Source organism: Anser anser (assembly GCF_964211835.1).
Source record: "Anser anser genome assembly, chromosome: 3".
Lineage (NCBI taxonomy): Eukaryota > Metazoa > Chordata > Aves > Anseriformes > Anatidae > Anser > Anser anser.
The window spans coordinates 80,260,400-80,284,475 of NC_139722.1; the positions used below are offsets into that span (position 1 = coordinate 80,260,400).

At 42.7% G+C, this 24,076-nt stretch overlaps 1 protein-coding gene across 11 annotated transcripts in view; it reads left to right on the plus strand.

Annotated features, from left to right (window-relative positions):
* Nucleotides 1-23,652, plus strand: part of LOC310896305 (uncharacterized protein) — a 43,179-nt gene extending 19,527 nt beyond the window's left edge. The window contains exons 1-6 of one of the 11 annotated variants that reach the window (XM_083828462.1): nt 489-633; nt 886-984; nt 13,701-13,761; nt 14,054-14,123; nt 15,274-15,604; nt 22,656-23,652. In XM_083828462.1, coding sequence (XP_083684588.1) covers nt 538-633; nt 886-984; nt 13,701-13,761; nt 14,054-14,123; nt 15,274-15,313 — 366 coding nt within the window. In that variant the 5' untranslated portion in view covers nt 489-537 and the 3' untranslated portion in view covers nt 15,314-15,604; nt 22,656-23,652. The other 10 variants (XM_083828461.1, XM_083828463.1, XR_014581370.1 and 7 more) reach the window with 10 other exon arrangements.
* Nucleotides 23,653-24,076: the final 424 nt, after the last annotated feature.

Genomic DNA, 24,076 nt, shown 5'->3' on the forward strand with positions numbered 1-24,076 from the left:
GTGAGTTCTCAAAGGCTTGGGCTTTATCACCAGCCTGAAACGTGCTGAATGCAGTAGTAATTACCAAATACGAGCATTAGCTGTGGGTTAAGTTTGTGGTCCCTGAAAGGGGCTTTTACTCTTCTCTTGGGCTTCCCACTGAGAGCACCCCAGTGTCATGCTGCCCAACTAACCTTCAGCTGCTGTAAAAATAATTCTTTGTTGTTGTTTTACTGTTACTCAGTATAAATATGAATGCTTTGAAGCAGATTGCTGATTATCTTTTGGGGCACAATTTTTCTTTCTCATCAGTGTGAAGTAATCTAGCAACAGCAGGGTCCAGCTGAGGGGAAGGTGCTGCAAAGTAGTAATTAATTAGCCTAACTGAAACAAGCTTGGGCTTAATGGCCCATAGATCTGTTGGTGGTGGGCAGGGTTGCCACAGCTGATGGTAACTTGCTCAGCAGGCTCAGGGTACGTTGCATTCAGCTTGATAGCCAAGGTGTGTTTGCCAGCTTTGCTGCGCTTGTTTCTAGCAGCCTGCTAGTCCTTAGGTCCATGGATATCCAGAGTCTCTGGGTTTTCTGTGCTTTGCTAAAGCCAGTAGGATTTACTGAGCCCTGGGAGTTTGTCTCCCATTTATCTCAGTGGAAGGTATGGGAGCAGCTGGGTAACTCCTCCACTGTTCACCTGATGAGGTCTTTTGTGGCTTCTTTTCTGCATCTTTTTTTTAAGGCACTCAAAGCTCAAATTCTGCCCTCTGGGTATAAAAGCCCATAGGGGTGTGTGTATGTTTGTGTATACACACAAGCATGTATTTCATGTATATGTGCACCTGAAGCTATGTGTTCATATGTGTGAATGTACTATGCCCACAATTCTTTTAATCACTCAAAGTTCTGAAAGGTCTTCTGCCAATGCAATGGATGTAAAATATGGTATTTGCCTGTGAAGCATCAAACAATGGCCTGTTTTTCTGAGCTGGACATCTCATCAAATGATAAGGTAACTTATTTTTCCCTCTTCCTAAGAATAAACTATTTCCTATGATAAAAAACTTACTGCTTATTGGTTTGGTGTTTTGCCTAATTAGAAATGCTATAAACTTAAACACTAAGATGATGAACTTTCTAGAGGGAGTAGAAGGACAGGACAGGGGATGGAAGAAAAGAAGCAACAGAAGCACTAGCAATTGCTGGCTCACTTGTGAGCACAGAGGTAGATGGTGTGCTTAGCCAAAATGATAGCACTTGGATCTGCTCAGTGGGCTTTGGGCTGGTGCATTGGTCTGCACGTGTTCTATGCTGAACCACTCTGGTAGTTCAACTGCTTGCTGCAGTCACCTAATTGTAGAGTCTGTGTGTGAATGCAATAGAAGAATACATGTTAAAGCTCTTGTTTCTGTTCACCTTTCATAGTTCAGGTCCTCATGCAAGTGACAGATGTACAAGTCTTGACAAAAATGTTGTAGACTCGGCCTTTAAATCATATGTGCTTTCTGCGAGGTGGGACTGGCAGCCACTCAACCCTTTTTGCGTCATGTCAATGTGTTTGTACACTGCACAGCAGAATGAATCTCAGCAGGATTGCTTAGGTGTTACTGCAGTGCAAATATTGAATTATAATTATACTAACAAGCATAAAAATGCAATAGATGCTCTTTCACTGGAAATTGGAGCTCAACAAAGCCTCAGCATGCACATCACGCAACTGCGATAGCAGTACTGATCTTCCTGTGGAGAGAGGAGGGAAAATGAATATTCAAAAATTGTTTTAGTTAAGCTGGTGCTGCTGTGGACTCTGTTCTTTCTCTCTAGCTGTTTCTTTGAAGTGTAAATTAAAAAAAAAAAAAAAAAAACAGGCAAAGAAATGGAGAGATGACAATCAATGTGTTTCTCCGGGGCAGGAGGAGCTTTATTTATTTATTTTTAATGTGTTCTCTTTAAGGATTTTTCTGTGGGAAGACTGGTATTCTTTTGGGGGGAAGGGTGTACAGAAATGTGCATATATCTGGAAGCATTTGAACTAAGATCAGAGTAAGGCTTGCTAGCTATCAGAAAACATCTGGTCCTTCTCCTATCACCTCAGTGACTGCTCAAAGTTATTTTTCTTCTGAGAAATGCCAGCCAGATGCCCAAACACTTTACCTAGTTGAGAGCCCTAATAAGTGCACTTGCAGTCTTGAGTTTAGCCCTTCCACTATTCTCTCCTCCCATGTAGCTGACCCAAGCCAGGGGACAAATCCCTAGTAAAAATGGTGGTTTCTTCTCAGAGCCATCATTCCCTTGGGGCCCACCAGCAGCAGAGGGGAAGCACATGGCTGGGCTCACTGTGGGCAGCAGCATGTTGGAAATATTTCACTAATTCTGAACAAGATTTGTACATTCCTTCTCTGTTGTTTCTGGCTGCGTTGTGTTTGTGTGATTCACCTGTCCTGCTCCTTTATTATCCTAAGGTGAGTAACCTCGCACAGGCAGAGGTGCTCTGCTGTTAGCAGCCTCTCTCAGCTTGTGGGTTTCAAAATGACTTGTGGTTACTTCTAGGAAGGCATTTGAGAAAAAATATTGTATGGTGGGTTTTGCTTCTTTCAAATACAAATGTGAATGCAAATAATTATTGCACTTAACAGGGAAAGTAGTTGATGTCTGAAATGCAAAGGGATGTTTGCTGAACTCTTTTACTTGTCTTTAATAATCCTGGGGTGCTTAACTAAGAAGAAATTCATTAGAAAATATGTTCCTTTGTCTTTTCCTTTCTGATTCATTTACCCTTATCAGTGAATGCTGTTTAAAACAGCATGATATCTGTTCTTACCTATAACCTTGTACTAAAGAGGATGAAGTCTATTCTGTCACAATCCCAGAGATGCCAGGAGACATTCATGACATTAAAGAAAATATAATAGTTGTATTTATTTGTACTGAGCTAATCAATGTTAGGACTAATCCATCAACTTTCAGTAATGTCTTAGCCAACGAGGCCCCTGTTTGTTGCAATCTGTTTTCTCTTTCCAAAGCACAGAAAACGTCAATTTTCTTTTACAATACATAGAAAATAAGGTAAAAATGGTGGTTAAAAGGGCTAGTTTTGTCGTCATCTGAACTATTATGACTTGGAGTATTGTGATAGGCAGTAAAGATTCATTTATCTCTTGAGACTGTCTTGGAAAGAGATTCTCCGTTTATGGGAAAAATGGCCATTCTGAATGTGTGTGGGGGGGGGAGGTTGTTTTTATAAGAGTTGCAGTTGGTTCTAAGCATTAGGAAACAAGCTACCTTCCTATCTAAGGTCTGCCTGCTGTAAAGTGCCTTAAAAACAATTATTTCAGAATAGTTTCTAATTGTGATAACATTGTTAATGGAAGACATATATAGGCTGTTGTGTAGCTCTCTGTGGGGAGAAGAGATGTGCAGCTTCAGGTGTTGGCCAGCACTACAGTGGTGTTCTTCAAAGTGCTGGAGATTTGAGGGAATATAATGAAGTGTCTTAGCAACTCAGAAGAACAGGCTTCTTCAGATAAGGCAGCTAAACATTATGGAAGGAGAATACAAACCCAACTGGGTTTAAATCTTTTCCCCAAATGTGAGTTTTTCAGGGGGAAGAAAGAAAGATGGAGAATTAGGTAGCTATTTTCTGGTGTGCGTATGGATCGCGAGTCTTGTTTGTCTAATGTGATCTGAACCATATTATGTTGCTAGAACATGAAGAAGAGTCTTAAAACTAGGGCTTTGGGAGAGCCTTATGACCTTGGCCAGGTTATGTGCTTCTGTTTCTCTAAAGCATGGCTCTGTAAAAAGGAAAGTAATAAGAAAGGCAAATAGACACTCTGGTCTCTATTTCCAAAATGTCCCTTTCTTACAGCATCGTGAAGAAACAAAGTGATAGCTGGAGTATCCATCCGTCCGCTGGGCGTGCAGGTGCAGTGAGCAGGGGCAAGGTGCTGAGGTGACTTGGCTTGGCTCTGCAGGCCTTGGCCGCAGTCATCCATCTGCTCAGCCAGCAGGTTGCTTTGCCCCTGGCTACTCTGTGGTTTCCATCCGGCCGCTCCTACCAGACAGAATTTTCTGAAACGCAGCAAAAGCATTGCTGAGTTTCTTCCTTCTCCCTTTCTGATTCCACTTCTTCACCTTTTCTCCCCGAATGACAAGGCCCATTTAGACATGAGCACGGCCTGTGCATTGCAGATCAGAAATCAAAGCGAGAGCCATCTGCAATACTTGTGGGCAAAAGCTAACAGAGCAACTGATAAAATCAGAATTCTTGTTCCCTCATTAAAACCATGATTAAGGATTTCAGTCCAAATCTCTTTGGGCAATTACACAGAAATTTGCTTCATTCAGCCTATTGCCCAGGACCTCTGGGCACACACCAGCAGCCAATTTGTAATCTGTGCCAATTAGCACACTGAAGTTTATCCCGTTAGAGATGCAGCCTGCCACCAAAGGAACACGATGCCTCTCCAACTCTATTTAATGGTGATACACGACAAAGGTACTGGTTGCCTGCCTCAGCGTTCATCTGCCATCCATCACTTGTCTTAAACTCATTTGAGACATGGCCATACCTTTTATCGCTTACGCTGTGAGGCCAGCAGTGATCTAAGCTTCTTAAAGGTACATTTTGGAAACAGGGCAGATAACAGGAAATATTGTTGGGAAGTTGGTGTGAAGACAATTATCTGCACCAAAGCAAAGAGGTGCAGGACTGAAGTTTAAGCTAGGAGTGTGGGGGATTGGTTGTTTTTCCATGGGTTACGGGTCTCACAGCTACAGCCACTGTTTTGCTGCTCTCCTGCCTGTGGCTGCAAGGCTGCATGTGTTAAATCTGGGGTTAAATCTGGGACAAGTAAGTAACTCATCTAGGTTACTGAAGATTTGAGATCGGGTCTTATTTTGGATATTCTTTTGCTACTCTGGGAAACTGGGTGCCTTTGTGCTACAGACAGAATCTTTCTGTTGGTGTTTGGTGCGCTGGGGCTCCCTGGCATAAGAAGGGATTGTTCTCCATGTGTAACAACCTAGAAGAAAAAGGCTGTCCACAAAAAGTCACTTCTGCCTTGACATACACAGAGCAAGTGGAAATACTCTTTCCCAGACAGCTGAGAGTATTAAGACTCGAGTGTAAATGGGGTTATATTCTGAAGAGCTATAAATGCTGTTGTAGCGCTGCAGAGCACACTGACTATACTAAAGTAGCTGGTAAAAAGCTGAGCTTAATGCCCAGTTATGGAAGGTATAACTGAATGTTTCAAGCTATTATAAAGTTCCTGCAGGACTTCTAAACTCTCCAAAATATACAACTGTGTTTAAAAACTTAACTAATATTCTGGGATTTGTGGCTTTTTTGTTCATTTTAAGTCAGCTATAGAATGGCTGCAGCTAGTTTAGCAGGAGTTAGTCTCCTGTGAATTTCTACTGTTAGAAATGAAAAGGAACCCCAATATTCTTGCCAGGACTTTACAATGCTTTTAGATTCACTTTCAGACTTCAGGAGCTGTTTAAAAGCCTATGGGCTTTCTAGCAGCAGTTGTACAATGCTGATAAACTAAGGTTCTTGTGACTTTGAGCTTTCTGCGAGCAATGACAAGAAAGGTATAATTGTACCTGGGTTGGTAAGCGTGCAGTCCTGTCCCAAAGTGACTCTCTTGGTACTTACCCATCTGCCATGATTCTTGCCTTGCCTAGCCTAAGACAGAAGACAGAGGAGCTTCTCCCAGTCTGTGCCAGCTCAGCTGTGCAGAGAATGACGACTTGCTGGGGGTTGAATCTTGCTTCAGCCCAGTGCTCGCCCATACTTACAAGGTCAGTCTGGTGCCTTGGCCACAAAACTAGGACTCAAGAAAAAACTCCATGAGGAAGCTTGTAATGTAAACTTGTTGAATATCCCTAGATGTTTGGAATATGTTGTGATTTCTAAAATTCCATACCAAAACAATAAATTGCTAAAGGAGTCTTTTCAATAACATTGGAGAAAGTGTAACCTGTTTTTGTGAAAGTTTCCAAGATATTTTATTTTTCAGTCTGTCTGTGGAATGGAACCAGACTTTGAAGTCCCAGGGTTTCCTCAGGGAGAAGGAAGCTAATTTTTCAGTCAGCTCGACAGAGTATGATCCTCTTGGCGCCTTGGAACCAACTCCCGCTTGTCACAGATGCAGGCATAAAAGCAAAACTGGGAGAGAGAAATTCATCGTTTCATGGTCTTTTAATTCTTAAAGGAAATCTTTCCCCTCCAGCCACTTCCCAAAACTTACTAAAATTAAAGCTCTTTGTAAGTAGATCCTTAGATATTCAGTCTTCAGTTTGCTGATGTTTTCTCTCCATGCCCTGGCTGGAGCATAGGACTGGAGGAGGTGAAGGAGTGCAATGTACCGAACCAATTTTGGCTGCAGCTCTAGAGTCTGCTCCTGTTTTGCTTGCTGGAAAGTTCTTGACAATTTGTAAGTGACAGGTCGTGAATCAACAGCACAAACGTATTTGGCCAACACACAAGGGGTCTTGAAAGCAGTGCTCTTAAAAAATAATGATAATAATCTTCTTTAAAAAGATTCATTGTACTTCTAGTACCTATCATATCACGTAGTGTGCCATCATGACTTTCCTTTCCTAGCTTCTGCTAAAGAGAATCCTCTGGCTAATCCTTCAGAGATAATGAGCAGAATGATGGTAGTCATAGAAACTGCTTCTTAAATATCTGTGTTTTGCACAAACTTCAGGGTATGGCTAATTAGACAAGTGATGGAAATCTGTTTCAGCCCTGTAAAAAAAAAAAAAAAAGACCCGTACAGTTGAATCACTGCCATTTTCTTAGCTCTGAGCAAGTTTTCTGTTCAAAAGTGGTATAACTACATCTGCTCTTCAGATGGGCCTGTTGGTAGTGAAATTAGGAACTTTTATGGACAGTGCTTGTCCTCTGTTGGTAGAAGTCCTCTTGAACAAATCTGATTCAAGAAGAAGAAAGAAATTGAGGTGACCATAGGAATAGGTGCCTAGCACGCATACCCGTTGTATCGTAGATAGGCTCTGTTAAGCGGGTCCTGAATTCAATGCATCATGTTCAAGACTGCCTTTTCCAGTGCGGGTTCAGAGCTGTTGCTCTGCCAGCCATCGGCTTGCTGGTTTTATATATAAGCCTTATAGCTTCAAGGCTTGGAGAACTGGCTGATCCTCACTGCACCCATAAGCATGTGAGTGCTAGAAGCTGTTGCTGGGGGCAGATGAACGCAGTGACTGGCACATTTTGAGTGCTTTGCCTACAAGGTCTCTGGAATTTTGGGGCTCTTGCAAAGTTTGCCTAGTTTAAATTCTCTTGCCTAACACAGTACAACTGGCAGCATTTTTATTCCAATTTCTCTATACCAGCAAAAGGGAGAAGAGATCACCACCTTCCATTGCCCAAAGAGGAGATGCAGTAAGGCTCTTCTTGAGGGTGCAGAGAAAAAGGACAAAAAGCAATTGTCGCAGGTTGTGGTAGGGAGAAGGCTTCTTGCCCGTAACCAGCAGAGCTTAGAGAAGTGGTGCATTTAAAGCCTGTCTTTCCATATGGCCTTTGTTATGGAGCTGTGCACGTTTTGAGTAGGAGCCACCCTATGTTATAAGACAGCCTTCCTCTTCTCCAACGATGTTTTTTTTTTTTTTTCCAGAAATAGTTATGGTTAAGGTGCAGTTGTGCTCATGGAAACTATATTTCAAAATAGAAATAAGTATATTCAAATGACCGTGTTTTCTGTCATGATCCGTACTCTGGTTACCTCTAATGATGCCACAGAAGTTCTACTAGCAGATAAGAAATCTTTTTGTTCCTGTGGTTCATGAGGTGGCTGATGTTACCTCAACTGTTGTTGCTGAATTTAAGTCTGAATGAGATCTAGCTCTCAGTGTAAATCGTACTGAAGTGTTGGGTATGTTGTGTTTTTTGTTTGTTTTTTTCCTGTATTAAAATATTTCATGAAATACAGCCCCATGAATCTGGGATAGTAATTCTGGTTATTTTTTTAAATTTATGAAGACACCTGGTAATAAAGCTGCATCATCTCTATCTCCTACCTGCATGGACTCATTAATAGTTTCTGTTATCAGGTTTCTGCAGATGTTTTCTCATAAACTGATTTGTTGAATTCCCACTTCACCTATAATACAAAAAGTGTGTGTTTGCCACACTTCTGGCTGGCATAATAATTCTTAACCAACCATGTGTGCTCTGCTGATCAGCCTCGGGAAATATGAGATGTTTGCTTTCTCCACCTTGGCAGAGACTTTGTACCATAAAAATAAGTAAGAAGTTCTAAAAATTAAACTAAAAAGAAATAGAAATAATCTGCTTATTGGCTGCAGCTGTGTGATCAGACAGTCCTTGCAGCATTTGCTTGGTTTTAGTGAAGGTCCCAGTCCTGGAAACGGAGCACAAGGGAGCGATGGCTTGCACAGCTGTGAGCATCTCAGCAAGGGGAGTGGTGGCAAGCCTGGCTCTCATCTCTTCTTCGTGTCCTGGGACAGGCCAGGGCTCCCCAGCTTTCAGCCTTCCTGCACCCCTCCAGCTCCGGAGATGCCACCTGAGGTCAGCAAGCTTGCTTTGCTACAGTGTTTTGAGCTTCCTGCAGTATTTAGGGATGTAAGCCTACTTCTTTTTTAATGACTTTGTTTAGGCTCTCTGAAGGGATCTGTTGGATATCGTGCCCCATCCTTCTGCAAGCACTTTTGCACTTGCTTATTTCTCTAGTTAAGAGTTTCATTTCTTTGAAGGTCTTTGAATGATTCCAGCTTGCAGGAATGCTAGATTCCTCCCAAGGGCCACCATCCCAGCAGCTGGAAGGCGCTCTGAAATGCCTTCTTGCATTTCACCCTGAAAGGTGCCCTTTACCTTTATGTTCTGTACAGAGCGTAAGCTTCAGGGCTGAGGCTTTGGGTATCCAGCTTGGATAACATCACCAAATACTACAGGCTTAAAAGTTATTCAAGATCACTTTTTTTTCATTATTTTGTCTTGTCTGAATCTGTTTAGGATAAAGTCTTTCCTTCTATGGATCTGAACACTACGAAGTGACCTTGAGATTACTGAACTCATGGCTTTACTGTTGGGTAAATACTAGAAAAATGGGAAGTACAGCCTATGAAGTTCAAAAAGCTAAAAATGGTGTCTTAAACTAAATGTTCCCTTGGAGTCAAGGTGGAGGATGAGATTTGTGTATAATTGGTTTTAAGGTTGATTTTTTTTTTTAAATCCCCCACAGGTGACTTTGGGAAAGAAAAGGTGATTTTTTTTTAAAAAAATATTTTTCCATAATTTCTTGAACTGACTTTTTTCATTTATCCCAATTTACTGGGAAGGGCTGAACTGTAGCCATAGCATCTATGAAATCTTAATACTGAATTGTTCTAATGACGTGCATAATTACTTTGACACTTAGACAATTACGAATTGGGAGGAACAGATTTAAGCCTCCTCTTTCATGGGGAATAAGCACTCATTACAGAGCAAACTCCTTGGGGATCTACTCAGTCAAACCTAGACATGTTATGTGGGGACAGCTGTACTAAGAAATAACTTGGTCATCGATCCTGTCAGCTGCTGAGAAGTTCTGTGAAGCTATAGAGAAAGCAGGGACCAAGAGGGGAAGCCTTGGTCCAGCTTCTCTGCTGCAGGTGCAGGGGCTCGCAGCTCGATATGGATGCTACCTCTTCTGCAGGGCTGTGGATTGAAACGAGCTGCTATGATTTGGCCTGGAGATATCTGCAAAATAAAAATGTTTGAGTTGTTGTGGAGAGTACTTCACAGTCCAGCTCTGCTGGTGAAAATGCTCAGGCAATCCTTCTCTAGTCACATCAGTCTGAGGTAGCTAGCAGGCCTGAGCTGAGGCTGTGGAGAGCGGTCCTTCTCTGGAGCCCCCCACAGCCATGCCTTGCTCCAAATGCTGCTCACTGCGCATGTCTCTGCCTCTCCTCTACTGCTGGAGGTTACTGTCCTCTTTGATCACCTGGGATGGCTGATAATGTGGACTTCCAACTGGCAAAATCAGCTGGGTTACACTAAACTTAGGCTGAGATGCTTAATTGCCTCGGATGTTTAACTGCCTCATTAGGCATCTGATATCCATCAAACAGCCACCCAGCTGCCACCTTCTTCTGCTGAGCACCGACAGAGCCACCTACCCTGTGGTTATCGGCAGTTTTAGCACAAGCACAGCCTCTGAAGTTCTCAGCTGGGGTTTTAAAAGCATTTCCTCTCCCCCAATTATCTTGTGATCACACTGGTGTTCTCAGAGGATGTGAAAACTGAAGATGCAAAAGATGGTCAGCCTCTCTAGAGAGGCTCAGAGGAAGGGTTGTTTCCAAACTTCCACGCTGACTCCCCATGTGCAAGTGGCCACCCCACCTGGATGCACAATCTGAGACCCATATCCACTGAGAGCCAAAATTAAGTAGTGGTCCAGCTCTGTTGGTGATGGACAAGAGAGGAATACAGGTACTGAGCTTAAGTCCTTGAATCCTCATCCTTTCATGTTTAAATCTATTGGACGCAATGATAAGGATGTGTAAAGGAACACGACACAAATTTCTTGAAGTCTTAATACTCTGGTAACTTGTCTATTAGTTGATGCACAACTAACCGGAAAGGTAGCTTTTGAACTGCATTTATTAGTTATACTGTAAAAGATAGCTAGCTGTAGTCACTGTCATTCTTGAAAAATCAACAACAACAAAAAATAAAAGTTGTATATATTTTCTAACAGCTCAGCAGTGAGGACAGACTTTTTGTGCACTTCTGATTCCCTGCTGCAAGTTTGAGAGGGTTCGAAGATCTTAGTATTCCCTTTGCAGCTTGGCTTGATTGCAAGATTTACACAGGACTGTAGGTCTTTGCTATACTTAATGAGTTTTGGAAAAGCAGACTGTGTAAGAACAGCTTGGAGAAAGGTTAGGCAGCTGACATTTCGGGAGGCAGCAAATAACACAAGTTGATAATGTCAAGGAGCTGGCACAAACAGTCTTTTGAGGGATACAGGTGGGTCCCAGATAAATGCTGCGGTAACTGGGAACTTCCATTTGAAAAATATGTTGTGGGTACAAGTTTTATTTCCTGTTTGCCTGTAAAACTCTCCAGAAATGTCAGACAGGAATGGTGATATTTTGCATATGATGTTTTTCTCTTAGTCCTTCTCAGAGCTTGCAAAGCTCTTCCTTGAGGACAGCCTGTATTCCCTTCTTCCCTTTCCTACTGCTTTCTTAAGTTATACCATAGGATTCTATGTCAGCATATAAATTTGGTCTGAAAAGTGATAGCTGAGAACTTGCATCTTTTGATGCAACTAAACACAAATATTTGGGGATAATTGACAGTAAGTAGTGAATTCCTGTCTGCCCACCCATTGCATCCGAATGTATTTCCTAGAAGCTGCTGAGGCAAGGAGCAGGGCAGAGACTTAGTCAAACAAAATAAGCAGTGGATGGAAGGAAGGTGTGCATTTGTAAAAGGTGATCTTACCACACTGGCTCAGTTATGTCCCCTCAGAAACAGGTACGAGTGTTTTCTGAATGCCTATAGCAACAAAGCAGCCACACCTTCGTGGGGCTGTAGGGACACTTGGACCTTCTGCTGGCTGTGTTTGGTCACAGAGCTCCAAAGATCTGCAGGTGCTGGCTTGTGATGGCAAATGTCCTGAGAGTTTCCATTGGGAAAGCCCACCCTTATTTTCAGATCCCAGCGGTGACAATTTTCTCAGAGCTGCAACTTTCCTAGCCTTTCTGACTAACGCTCTTCTTTTGTCCTACGGTAGAATTTTTCCATCGAGTTTGAAGGCTGTGACTCAGTAATTGGAGCCGCCGCTTTCGTAATTGACTTCCAGTGCAGCAGAGAATAAAGGATTTGTTTTTTATGACATATATCTGTAGTTGTAATCGCAGAACTTGGTGGTTACTGTATTCAAATCAGTACGGCCAAATACACCTCTATGCCAAAGAAAACTTCCTGTGCTTGCACTTGTAAAATACCTTGTCAGTTAAGCTCAGCATCTCACATGGATTGTGTGCATATGTGAATGTTAGAAATGTGGGCACGGCACCTTTTTTATTAAAGAACCTATGTGTAAATTTATTTTTACTATGCCTATAAGCAACGTTCTTTCTGATAGGCACATACCTATGTAACCAGCATGTAAATACTGTTGTGTTGCTGTGATGTCAAAAGAATTAATGAATTACACCACTTCCTGGCCCTCTGCGAGGGACCAATCTGGATCTGCAGGAAGGAAAAAACATAAATAAAAACATTTCTTGGTATGAATTTCTAAAAAACAAGTGTAAATTTCTGCTAGTGACACAGCATTGCCAGAAGGTTAGTTTTGATATAATTGCTGCAATTATTTTGTTTGTCAGGCATTACGGATAAATGTGACCTTTTAAATATCAATTAAAAATACAATACAAAAACATAAAGCTCTCTAAGCCCTGTTTTAGCCAGATTTTATTACTTACCTCCTCAAGAGACTCTCATAAAGAACAGAAATCACTTTTGTGTCTCATTTGACTCCCATGGTGTTGGCTATACCTTGGGCAGGGGAAGAAAAATGAGCAGCAGAGTCCCAGAGGTACAGGACCAGGCATCAGGTAGCATGCAGCAGCAGCTGGTGATCGGACAGTTGCACATCACAAGAAGCGAGGAAAGATGCAAGTTCTGTCCCTGACACTTGCAGATCCACGTATTTGTGTAGGATATTTGTGTTCCACAAACATTTGTTGGCTTCTTTGGGAAGCACTGCCTGATTCTTGGTGGAGTGATGTATGAAACCCTAGCAAGATAACCTCTGCATCAAGAAGGTGTAGACTAAGCAGGGAGCTCCAGATCTGAAGGAGTTCCTTGGCTTGTGTTAATGGACCTGTAAGTCATTAAAGAATATGCTGAAAGGGCCCTTTTCCAGCCTTGTGTTTTGTCCTTTCTTGATATTTCATCAGTTCATTCCCTCTAGGCATAACCTCACACCTTCAGGCAGTGCTTCATGTAAAGCCTTACAGCACTGACTCTGAGTTGTTCATGTACCTGTGGCCCAAATCTGCCACACCTGAACCAATATTGGTGCATTAACGCACTTGTTGGGGGTAAATCCTTGTTTCAACCGCTGTGTGCAAGTGTCTATACAGGAGTATGTGAAATCAAACAGCTAAAGCAAATGTGAAGTGGCTTCTTGGTAGGTGGTGTGTGGTGCACAGGCTGTGCTCCAAGCCCTGCTGGCTCCCATTGATGGTTGTTCTGTGATTTACCGCGTGTTCTGGGAGATGTCCTCAGCCCAGATACTCTGCCCTGAGTCAAGCAACTGAGGAACTGAGTTTCTTTACTTTCTTGGAGTCTCCTCTGCTTCTGTGGCCTTGTCTTTGCTGAGGGACTAAGTTATGGGGTTTTTAATTGTAGAGGTGCTTTGTTGGATGATTTAAATTACAGGTGCCGGCCTAATTTAGCCTTACTGGTGATGTGCAAAACTCCTTTTGTACTGGCATTACGAAGTTTTAGGTATATAGTCAAAGTAAATCAAGGTATGTAGTTTAGGTGTATATCTGTTAGTTTTCATTTGTTTTAGTTCAAGCACTCTTTCCCCAGAGTGAAAAGAGCATCTGCCAATGAATTGCTACTGCTTTTGGAGGGAGGAAAGAAAAAAACACCTCTTTTTCCTGCACGTACAGCTAGATACTTTGCTGCTTTTGAAAACAACCTTGTTTTTTTCTTCCTAATTACAGGCACTGATAGCAAACCATGATGGTGAATCAGCTAGTGCATCAATTGAAATGTGGAACTGTAGTAAGTAAACAGATCATCAAACAAAATGATCTAATTTGTGTGACAGGACAGTGGTTTTTTTGTTGTTGTTGTTTGCTTGTTTGTTTTTGCTATTCTGAGTGCCTGGGATATTCAGAAAGCATGTCTGAATCATCTTTATCTTCTCTGGGATTTAAGACTGGTTGTTGTCTAGGTATGATGCTCTGCAATTTGTCAAACCCCACTGCAGTAGCTTCTCTTAAAGGCCAGCTTGCTTGTGCAGTCTCTGTGCATCCAACTCCTCCCTATCTTTGTGCTGTGTCACTTTTTGCAGGAGATTCGGATGCTCTGATGGCGGAGTTGAGCAGCAGCTTGTCACAGGAGAAGTTTGCCCCAGAGAGGTGGTGAGCAGGGTGGTAGCAATGTACAATCTGGATGTCTGTGTGTGTATTATGGACTGATGTGGTTACAGCTGTTCAGTTTGTCATTACTGAACAGTTCTGAACTGGTGTGGAGAAACTGGTCCTGTTACTCTTGATATCTGGATCTTATCAAGCGGTTACTGGAGTCTGCATCCTGGCACAAACTTTGATACTCTCCTAGAAGCACAGGGCTGTGCTGGGCAAGATGGTTCTGGCTGCACCTTCAAGGTCCTTAACATGCACCTTTTCAAGGAGAACTGCTGTGTGGTGGTAGATTTGTGCTGGAAAACCAAAGCATTTATTGCAGACATTTCTGAAATGATGCTGAGATCCCCTTGAGGCCTGGGACCTGTCGGCTGCACAAAGGACATGAGTAGTGTGGGAGCTGACTGCCCTGGGACATGGTGGAGCAGGGATGGAGAGCTGACTGGGCGGCCCTGCTTGGCGTGGGGAAGGTTTGGCAGGATGAACACAAGGGTCAGAGACCATTTTGGTTCCCCTGGATCAGCAGTTTCCAGAAGAAAACTAGTCCCTTCTAGCCAACTTCAGTGAATTATACTTCTGCTCCATCAAGTAATGTTTTGAATCAGGATGAGGGAATGCTAGATGTGCTCGAGCATCTCTTTGTACTTACGATTTGATGGTGGAATATTTTTTCTTAGTATGGGGAGATGAAATAATAACTATTTCTTACAGTTTCCATTTATATGATCATGACTTTTTTTCCATATACGATTTTTGGAGTCCACTGTGACAAAATATTTGCAAGATATCTGAAAATTTTATACTTGCAAACAAAAAGATCTAAAGTAAACAAGGAGTCAAAATTTTAAAAGGTCCATTGCTGGTTTCAGCACGTGGAACTTGGGACGCTCAATATCCAACTTTTCAGAGCAGCTCCTGCTAGTTTCCCTTGGAGATGACCGACAACTCCAATCCACCCTTGCTTGCCTTGCAGAAGAGGCGTATAACACAGATGTGAAATGAAATGTTTTGGTTCAGTTAATCGCTTTGTCTATTTCAGCATCAAGCTGAAAAAAACAACCTACTAATTCCACAGTCCTGGGATTTGGTAACCTGCCAAACCCACACAATGCAATTTAAGGCACCTCTCTGCATTTTAATCACTTAGGAGAGTCCTGAGAGTAGATGTAACCTCGGCTGAGAAATGACACTGCACTTTTTCATGCTCAGAGAAGTCACGTCAGCCTCCAGAGCCAAGAGCAATGCTGAAATGCTCCTGGTAGTGGATCAGTGTCAGCAGCTGATGCAGGGCTGTATCAGGAACTCTTCAGAGAACAGTGTCACAAGATGCTTGTTAAGCAGTGATTTCTGGCTGCTGACAGATGCCTCTGAATTCTGACCTTCAGCTCACAAATATCTGCCTCTCTTGGCTTAAATCGTTTGTGTCTTTTAAAGCATTGTGTCTCCTGCTTTGGGACGGCAGTAGAATGGGACGAAAGGTCAGTGTTCATCTCTCTGTAGCATGGTTGATTGCAGCACAAAATTGGGTTCTCTGTCTATGTGGCTTCACAGGCAGAGTAAATAATGGTGGGTTTACTAATGCGAGGTGCTCGGAGAGGTCAGTGAGGGGCACAGCCAGCTCTCTTACCCTCCACTGACTGTACATCAAGAAAAACAGTATGCTTGTAGGGGGATGGACTGAGAGAGTCTGCTCTCCACCTGTAATGCCCTCACTGTATGGTTCCAGTGTATGCAGAGGGGGTTGCTCGGTCCTGCTGACCTACCTCGTCCTTGTTTTGTTCAGCAGCTCCCTCCTTCCTTCCCCTTCAGCTTTGTCTTTTTCAGAACCCCTTCTTAATTGGATCCTTTCAGAACCCTCTCAAAACCTTCTCCAAGTCACTTTGGAGAATTTTGGATGTGAGGTAGAACATGCACAGAAGAGAAATAGCTGGCATGTGCCTCTCATGACTTTTCCTAACCTTGGGAAGAGGTTTCACTCTGGGAATAGGCAGACTTGTCCAGCTCTGTCTTTGAGCAAGAGCAGAACAGTGCCCTAGGTGCCCCTTCAAGGGTAAGAAGCCGAGATAGCAGGGACTGATTTATTCCTTTATTCTTTCCTGAAGCTCAGCAATTACTGGTTCTGTGGCCTTTGAGAAATATGTGGCACCCCCGTTGAATAAATAGCTAGGATTTAACAATCCAATGACTTTGTAACTTGTTCATCAGGTTAAATAACTTTGAGTATTTTAACGTGGGTCTATAAATATCACAATTAATAGAGGAATTAAAAGAGAATGTGAATGCGTATTTAAAGTGAAGAAGCTACAGTAACTAACCATTAAGCCTGGATAGAGTGTGCCATGAATTTCCATGGACAGAAACATCTTTCCTGGTGACTTGCTGTACGTCTCTGTAGTGGTTGTCACTCCAGGTTGCTGAGGAACTTTGGTTGTCTACAATTCTGCCCTTAACATGTGCTTTTATCCTCACGCTTCATACGGAGCGTTTTCCTTCCGTATTGATGCTGACCTTTTTCTTCCCCCTCATTAGCAGAGGCAACAACTGTGCTGCATTTAGCTGCCATAAGTCTGCTTCAACGCTTGGAAACTAAAATATAGCAAACCTTTAGCACTGGTGACACTTAATAATGCGGTCATTATGTGCAGTAATACAGTGGAGAAAAGCTGTTTCAAAGGGAAGTGTGTTCTGCTTTTGTTATTAGCTGTTGCATGCTCTTAAAAGAAATAACATTCCAAGAACAGATAAAATGAGGTAATCAAAATTACTGAAATCACAGAAATCAGTGTCCAAGAGGTCTGTCAAAGGTCTGCTGCCCTGCTTTGAGATGCCATTAGCTTTACCTGCATCATCCCTGAAAGATGTCTGTTAAATTTACAGCAATAGTGATTTTTTTAAAAAATAAATTAAACTAAATGCCTTCCTTTCCATGGTGATCTTGGAGTATAATTTATTGATTGCTGTCTCTTGAAAAAATTCCTTTTTATGTTTGGAGACTTTTGTTCTGTTCCCTTCTTTCTGTTCCCCTCTTGCTTTTCCTCTGTACATTAAACAAATCCAGCTCTTTCATCCTGTCCTTTCAAATCATATTTCTAAACCTTTGATCATTTCTGTTGCTCCACTCTGAACTCTTCAGTTTCTCCCCACATTTCACCAAGTGTGCTTTCCCCAGGACTGCTCACATTACTGTGAGCCCATCCAGTGCTGAACAGAGGGATACTCAGCTCCCTTATCTTATAAATGATTTTTTGACTCGTGTACTTAAAATGAATCTACCTTTTTCTTCTAACAACGTGGATTTTGTTGATTCCTTCTCAGTTTGATCTGATATATTCCCCCCCCACCCATTCCCTGTATTATTGCAGCCTAGAGGAACCTTCCATTTGTGCACTGTTCACCAGCTTTCCTTCTTTCCTTCCCTCTGGTGTGGTATTCTGCACTCTTTGAAATCTGTTCCAGTTTTTGACTTGAGATTGAGCTTGATAAATAGAAGAAGCACTCTGAATTTCAATCCTGCCCTTAAGCAGGATTAAGCTTTGGTCTGCACTCTTCAGAAACGTATTTGCTAGTCCATCACTCAAGTCCGTAGCACACAGTCGTTTTAATAGATCTTCTCTTGGCCTTTTTCCTGTCACAGTTACAGTGACAAATGCAAAATTTTACAGGACCTTTTTGTGCCTTTATTTGCTGTGACTTGATGGAGAGAGCAAGCACCATAACTATTACCATGGACCTTTCCTATCCTCCAGAGTTCTTCGAAACTGTTCACAGAGGGTGTTAGCTGCCTTCAGAGTAACTCCTGGGTGAATGCCATCCAGCATCTCAGATAAACAGAGGAGGGAACAAAGGCCAGCTGGAGAAAGGAGATATCAAAGAGTGTGTAGGTATATGGGTATATGATGCTTTTCTGCTTTCCTCTGAAGACTGAAGCAACGAGGGTATGAAATAATTCATCCTTTTCTGCACATAAGTCCTCCCTTTTCTCAGTCTTGCAATGTTTTCAAGTTTTCTTGCAAATATGTTTTGCTCCCTAATAGTGTCAGCTCCTGTTGTGACTTATTCTTAATGATTTAAGAATGTGAATATAATGTGAATTGTTTATTAATGTGAATATTTTATCTGCTATTAGTTTTGTCCAATATTTTATATTTTGTTTAATTTTTCTTGTTTTTTATCTCTTTTAAAGAGTTCTTCATGTAGCTAGATGGGGCATGTGGTAAGATTTTCTTTCCTCTTTATTGGTAGAGTTGTGTGAGCTTTCCTGAGGATCAGTAAGCAAGAGCAGAACAACTGTCCTTGCTCTCTGGTTTCTGTGAAGCTTACTAGTTTGGCACTAACTTGCACTCAAGCAGCTTTTCCAATCCAGCTCACCACAGATCTTTCCTATTAGTCACAGTCCAATCCGGTTGCCATTCAGGGAACCTGCAGGCACTCACAGCTTCTGATTTTTGGAAAGTACTTGGTGGTGTCTGGACTCTCAAACAACTTTCTTTGATTCATCCTGCCACTTATTAGCCACGGCAGTAGCCCTTTACAGAAAACCTCTCCATAAGAAAAGACGCCACAATTTCTTTTTACTTTAGTAAATACAGCGATATTGCACTCCCTAACTTTTCTGAGTTAGTATAAACAAAACAGACAATGGTAAAAACTGGAAGAAAGAGCACTTGGGATTGAAGTTGCTCAAAGAAAAGAACTCGTTCTGAGTTACCCCAAGGAAAAAACATCAATCCATTGGACAACTGCAGGCAACTACCCTTTGGAACGTACAGATCAGACAGCAAAAGAAAATGCTAGGTTCCTTGAGAAGTAAGGTATATTCCTTCTCCCTCAGCCATCATACAGGGATACTTCAAAGCCTTCGGAAACATACATGGGATCAAGGACTTCAGACCTTCCGAGCTTCCCAAGGTAGAGCTGGACACAGGGCATGCAGGGGTCCTGCAGCACAGCTGAGAGCTGAATATGCTGCTGCTCTTTAACTTTCTTGGTTTCACCTCTAGGAGCCTAGGAGCTTTGGCAGAGCTTTTGCTCTGAATCATTCCTAAATCTAATGTTTCCATGCCAGGACCTGGACACCTTAAACCCTTGCTGGCAAGGCTGTCCCAGCTCTGAAGCACCAGAGCCTGCAGGATCCATAGCCTTTGAGGAGTATTGGCACACCAGCTGCATGCGCAGAGGTCAGAGACACTTTTTAAAGCTTTTGCTTTGCCATGAAAAATAGATCAAGCCACTTGAGCTGTCAAAATATGTTTTGGAAATGTGTCATCAGTGCTAACCCACCTCCTCCTGGAATTAGTTCTTCCACTCGCTGTGGAGCAGTTTGAGAAAACATGTTCCTAAGGTTTGCAGTGTTTGATACTGCTTTAAAAGGCTCATGGGAAACCTCTTTCCTCACACACAGTGAGGGAAACCTGAACGAATATATCAAAGTAGGACAGTAACATCTATTTCAAGGAATGTGGCTGGAACACAGCTCAAATGTATAGCATCTTAATCCTTTCAAACTTCTGTGTGTTTCTTGCTCAGCAGAAATCCTAGCACATTGTGTGTCTTCAGGCTCAAGCCATACTTTCTAAACTGTATGGGCAAGAGATGGATTTAGATATTGAAATCCAAATCATGTTGAAATCTGGGAATTTTTTTTAACTTTAAAAAGGGTTAGGATTTGTTATGCTACTGAAACCAGAGGTTCTCCTAAACATTAGCAAGTGATGTTCTTTGAACATGCCTGTGTCCACCTGAGATGTACAGCAGCAGTGAGATGCCCACTGAGAATTTTTGGAGCAGAAGGCAACCTCTGAGGTTGGAGGGGGGGCTCTTTCACTCCATGAGAGTGGAGGGGAAGCGCTGTGGTTCTGCTGGGTGCTCTGTCTGCTCCTGGGCATGGCACAGGTCCTTCTGTAGCACACGGTTTTGGGGAGAGAAAGAGCTTCTCTTTAGCATCATTTCTTGATCCAGGCCAGTCTAAGAGGGACTTGGCTCCGTCACTTCAGTGTCAATCTTCACATCCTCATCTCCAAGCTGTTAGGTTACCGTCACCAAATTGGTCAGGGTTGCTGCAGCCATCTTGTGTCTCTTGTATGTCTGGCACCCACATTGTAGCTGTACCTTTGCCCTTTACTACTTCTGAGTTATAGCGGTCAGCTTGGTCATCTCAGCAGGAAGACCCTGTCTGATACTGGCTATCAGCCATGGGCTGGCCTTTTTAAAAAAAAAAAAAAAAAAACTTCAAAATATATATCTTTATATATATCTTTCAAGTTGTTTTCATGGTAGGTTTTAGCATGAAACTTACAGTCCTTCACCGACTTAGGAATTTTTTTTCTGAACAACGCATATAGTTCTTACAGATTTTAACTCTACAGAGTGCTTTTTTTTTGTTCCCTCCCCAGTCTCCTTGTACTTTAAGCTAGCTTCTCCAAATGTATTTGTAGCTTTCTCCAAATGTATCTACAATAAATAAATAAACATCCAGTCTTGCTTTCTTGCCTCAGAAAGTAAAAGTTTAGATAAACCAATGAGAAACTGAAATCACAGCAGGATGAAAACAGATTTAGTTTAAGCTCCAAGAGCTGCTCTATCTGATGGAAGCTGAATGCTAAGTGAATCATCGTGACTCAGTAAATAGGATAATGGTCTCCCCCTCTGGGATTTCTGTTCCTGCCAGAGCAAATAGAAGCCCTGCTAAGCCACAGTCAAGTGAAACCCAGTCTGCTCTTGCTTGCTGTGCAGCAGGGCTGCACCTGCACCTGTACACCTGCTGCAGGTAAAATACTATCCAAGTCTGATCTGGAGGGGTCAAACATATACTGCACATCTACCCCACGTACGGAATTCATTGTGTTGTGTATGGAAGGAGTCTGAAATCCCTGCTCCCATAGCAGCAGGGATATTGCATATTGTGTGTGTGATGATCGGGATCACACATTCTTCTTGCACAAACAAGTTTTAGTTAATCCTGGTGAAAGCTGCAGCCTGCTTTGGTACAACTTTGAGGTGTATTAAAGCATGTAGACTCACAGGCTCAGAAGAGAGGCGACAGGAGTTGGTGATATGGAGGGAACAGCTTAAGAGACTGGGAGAGGCAGTGAGCGCTCGTGCAATGGGGAGAAACCAAAAGGCTATTTCAGACAGCCAAAAACTGCAGAAAGCTCGTAACACTCACGACACTACAGGGAAAAGAGCAGGGAGTTGCTCCCCAGGAGCAGAGGTGACAAGTCTGTGTGGTCTGATAGTGCTGCTCCAGCTCTCTTCATTTGCCTCAGCAGGATGAGGAGGCTACTGCGGAAACGGTCTGGTTTGTTTAATGTGGTGTCAAGCTCTCTCCTGCTCTGGTGGTTGTAGGAAGATGCATCTCCATTTACCCAGGGAAAGGAGGGCTATGGCAGTCCTTATGTCTGACAAGTGTCCCCTGGGGAGTTAAATACGTTGGATAAAGCTCCACTTGTCAAGGACTAACAAGAGAAGTCTACCATGAAGTGTACTCAAAACCCACCCCATTTGTTTTTCTGATGGCTGTTTGGCAAAGCCCTGCTTGCTGGTCTCTGCCCTCTGGATGTCACTGTTGTGCTCGTTTAGATTTTCTTCTTCACATGCCTGCTCTTCTGGCCCTACGTATGCTCGTACAAAAGCTCGCAAGAAGTTAGTTTCCCTTCTTCATTGGCCTCGCGGGACCTCTTGTCTGGAAAATGGGAGAAAGTATCTGTCCAGACCATATTGTGCAAGTTATTTTAAAGGGCAATTGCCCTCCGAGGATCTTCTAAAACATACTGAAGCAAAGCATAGCACCATCTGCTCGAGTCAGAGCATCCTTGGGTTGTCAGAGCGAGTGAACGCTGCCCCAAGGCTTCCTGCTCTGGATCCTTGCTCCTCCCAGGCAAAGAGGTGACACTGAGACGGAGGGATGGTTATGATGTCTCTGAGTGCTTTTAATACTTTTTTCTTCCTTTTCTGGAAGTGTGTAAGTTGCACAGGGGCAGGATTGTGTTTTCAGCACCGCATCTGTGGGTAGGATAAATCCCACCTTAGTGCAAGTCTCTAAAAACTGAGTAGGAAAAGACATCACAATCCTGCTCCTCTGAGAGAATTAAGCTCACCACAGCAGAGCCCTTCGAGTTTTGCTTTTGTGCTAAAGAAACCAAACCCAAATGACAGGCATGACAGTGCAGATGGGGAGCCCGATTAAAGATCAGACAATAGTAGAAGACGGTGCTGGTTGACACTTGTACTGGGGCAGTGGTGAAAAACATGGGGAGATTTGGTGTCTAGGAAACTGTGAGCAGTAGGGGAGCATAAGATACATTTCAAATATATATATGATTCAGAGGCAAGGCCTGTCAGGGAAGATATCTCATTTGATTTATTTCGTCTTTCTCTCTTCATAATGCGCTTAAACAAGAGCAGAACTTTCCTTGACCACATTTTCTGTGCTGAAGGAAGCGGCTGTATTTGGTTTATTTTTTTCTACTTTTGATTTGCTATTTTATACACACATTGTAATATTTCTTTAAAATTTTTTTTTTTTTACAGATCTGAGTTGGAAGATTCTTCTCTTGTGCCCCCTCCTGAATGTTACAGGACTTGTGCTCGCAGCAAGATGTATCTTAGCCCTGTGTGTGGCCTTCAAATGTACAAAGGGGCCAGCCATTTTGTGGTGGGGCAGGAAAGCAGGATAGTGGAAAGTTTGGGGAAAGTAGAAGATTCTCCCAGGATGCGTATTATTCACCACTTCTTTCTTGCTGATGCTGTTAAGTGTATGTAGTACCATGAAGTGAAAGGAACTCAGAAGCAGGTGCCGTAGAGTTCATTTTATAGGAAAGGTGGCTCTTCTCCTAGGCAGCTGCTTTGGGTAGCAGCTCACAAGAGACATCCTGCATCTTACAACTGAGAGGGGAGATGCAGAAGACCTATTCTAAGCTCCCTAGGCTCCTGCCAGGGCAGACATGCATGGTCTGATGGCTTCACAGGAGTTGGAAAGGGCAGTTTTCTTGATGCCATCAGCAGCAGGAATCAGTAACTGTTCTGTACAGGACTCCCCTCTAGCCTTGTCCTACCTGGGGGCAGCTCATGGCAACTGCACATAGGTTGCTTTGCAGGGGGAAGAACTGAGCAGGCTCATCCAAGCTCAGACACATAGGTTGATCCCATAGCTGCAAAGGTTCACTACCAGGTTGTGCACAACATGAAGTCTTTCTTTAAAGAACTTTTGAGTACCTGGTGGAAGTACTCTGTGAAAAGTGCTTCTTAGCTGACCAGCTCAGAGCTGCTGCCTGCCCATGGGGACAGTCTAAGCAGAAGCAGTGTGGAGGTGATGTTGTATCTCTGGGGAAACCCTGCTGGTCACTCCTCGTGTGCTCTTTCTACTTAGCTCTCAACATACATTACTGGAATTCAAGGCACCATACGAATATGAAGAAAAAAAAAGTAGTTGGGACAATCTGATAGATGATAATGAACCAAGGTTACATTATAACTTAGAATATAATTTTAGAATATATAAATAAAGCCATTGTGTTCTTGCATTGAACCATGTGCAGAGATTATTACCTTTGTAAACAGTCAGTGTGGGGTGTGTGTTTGTTCTGTACTGATTATATAACCCCCGTGATTATCTAAGAATTACAGTATTTTTGCTTTTTGCATGAAGTGACTTTTTCTGTGATCTCTAGTGTTGCCTGGAGACCCTTTTTGCTTCGTAGGGCTTCAGACTTGTGTGTTCTTCAGAGCTCCTATATCCAGTTTCTCCTGCTCTGCCTCATTTTTCTAAATGTATTTGAAACATTTTCCATCTTCCTAATCTTTGTTGTTATACTCAAAGGAAGAATCAGCCAATTAGTTCTTCCCACCAGCTGATGATACAGTCAACAGATGCATAAGAACATCTTTGAGCCATGTTTTCTCCTGCAGGGTCCTCTTACATTGGTGCCAACAGGACTTTTTTCCAGTTGTTG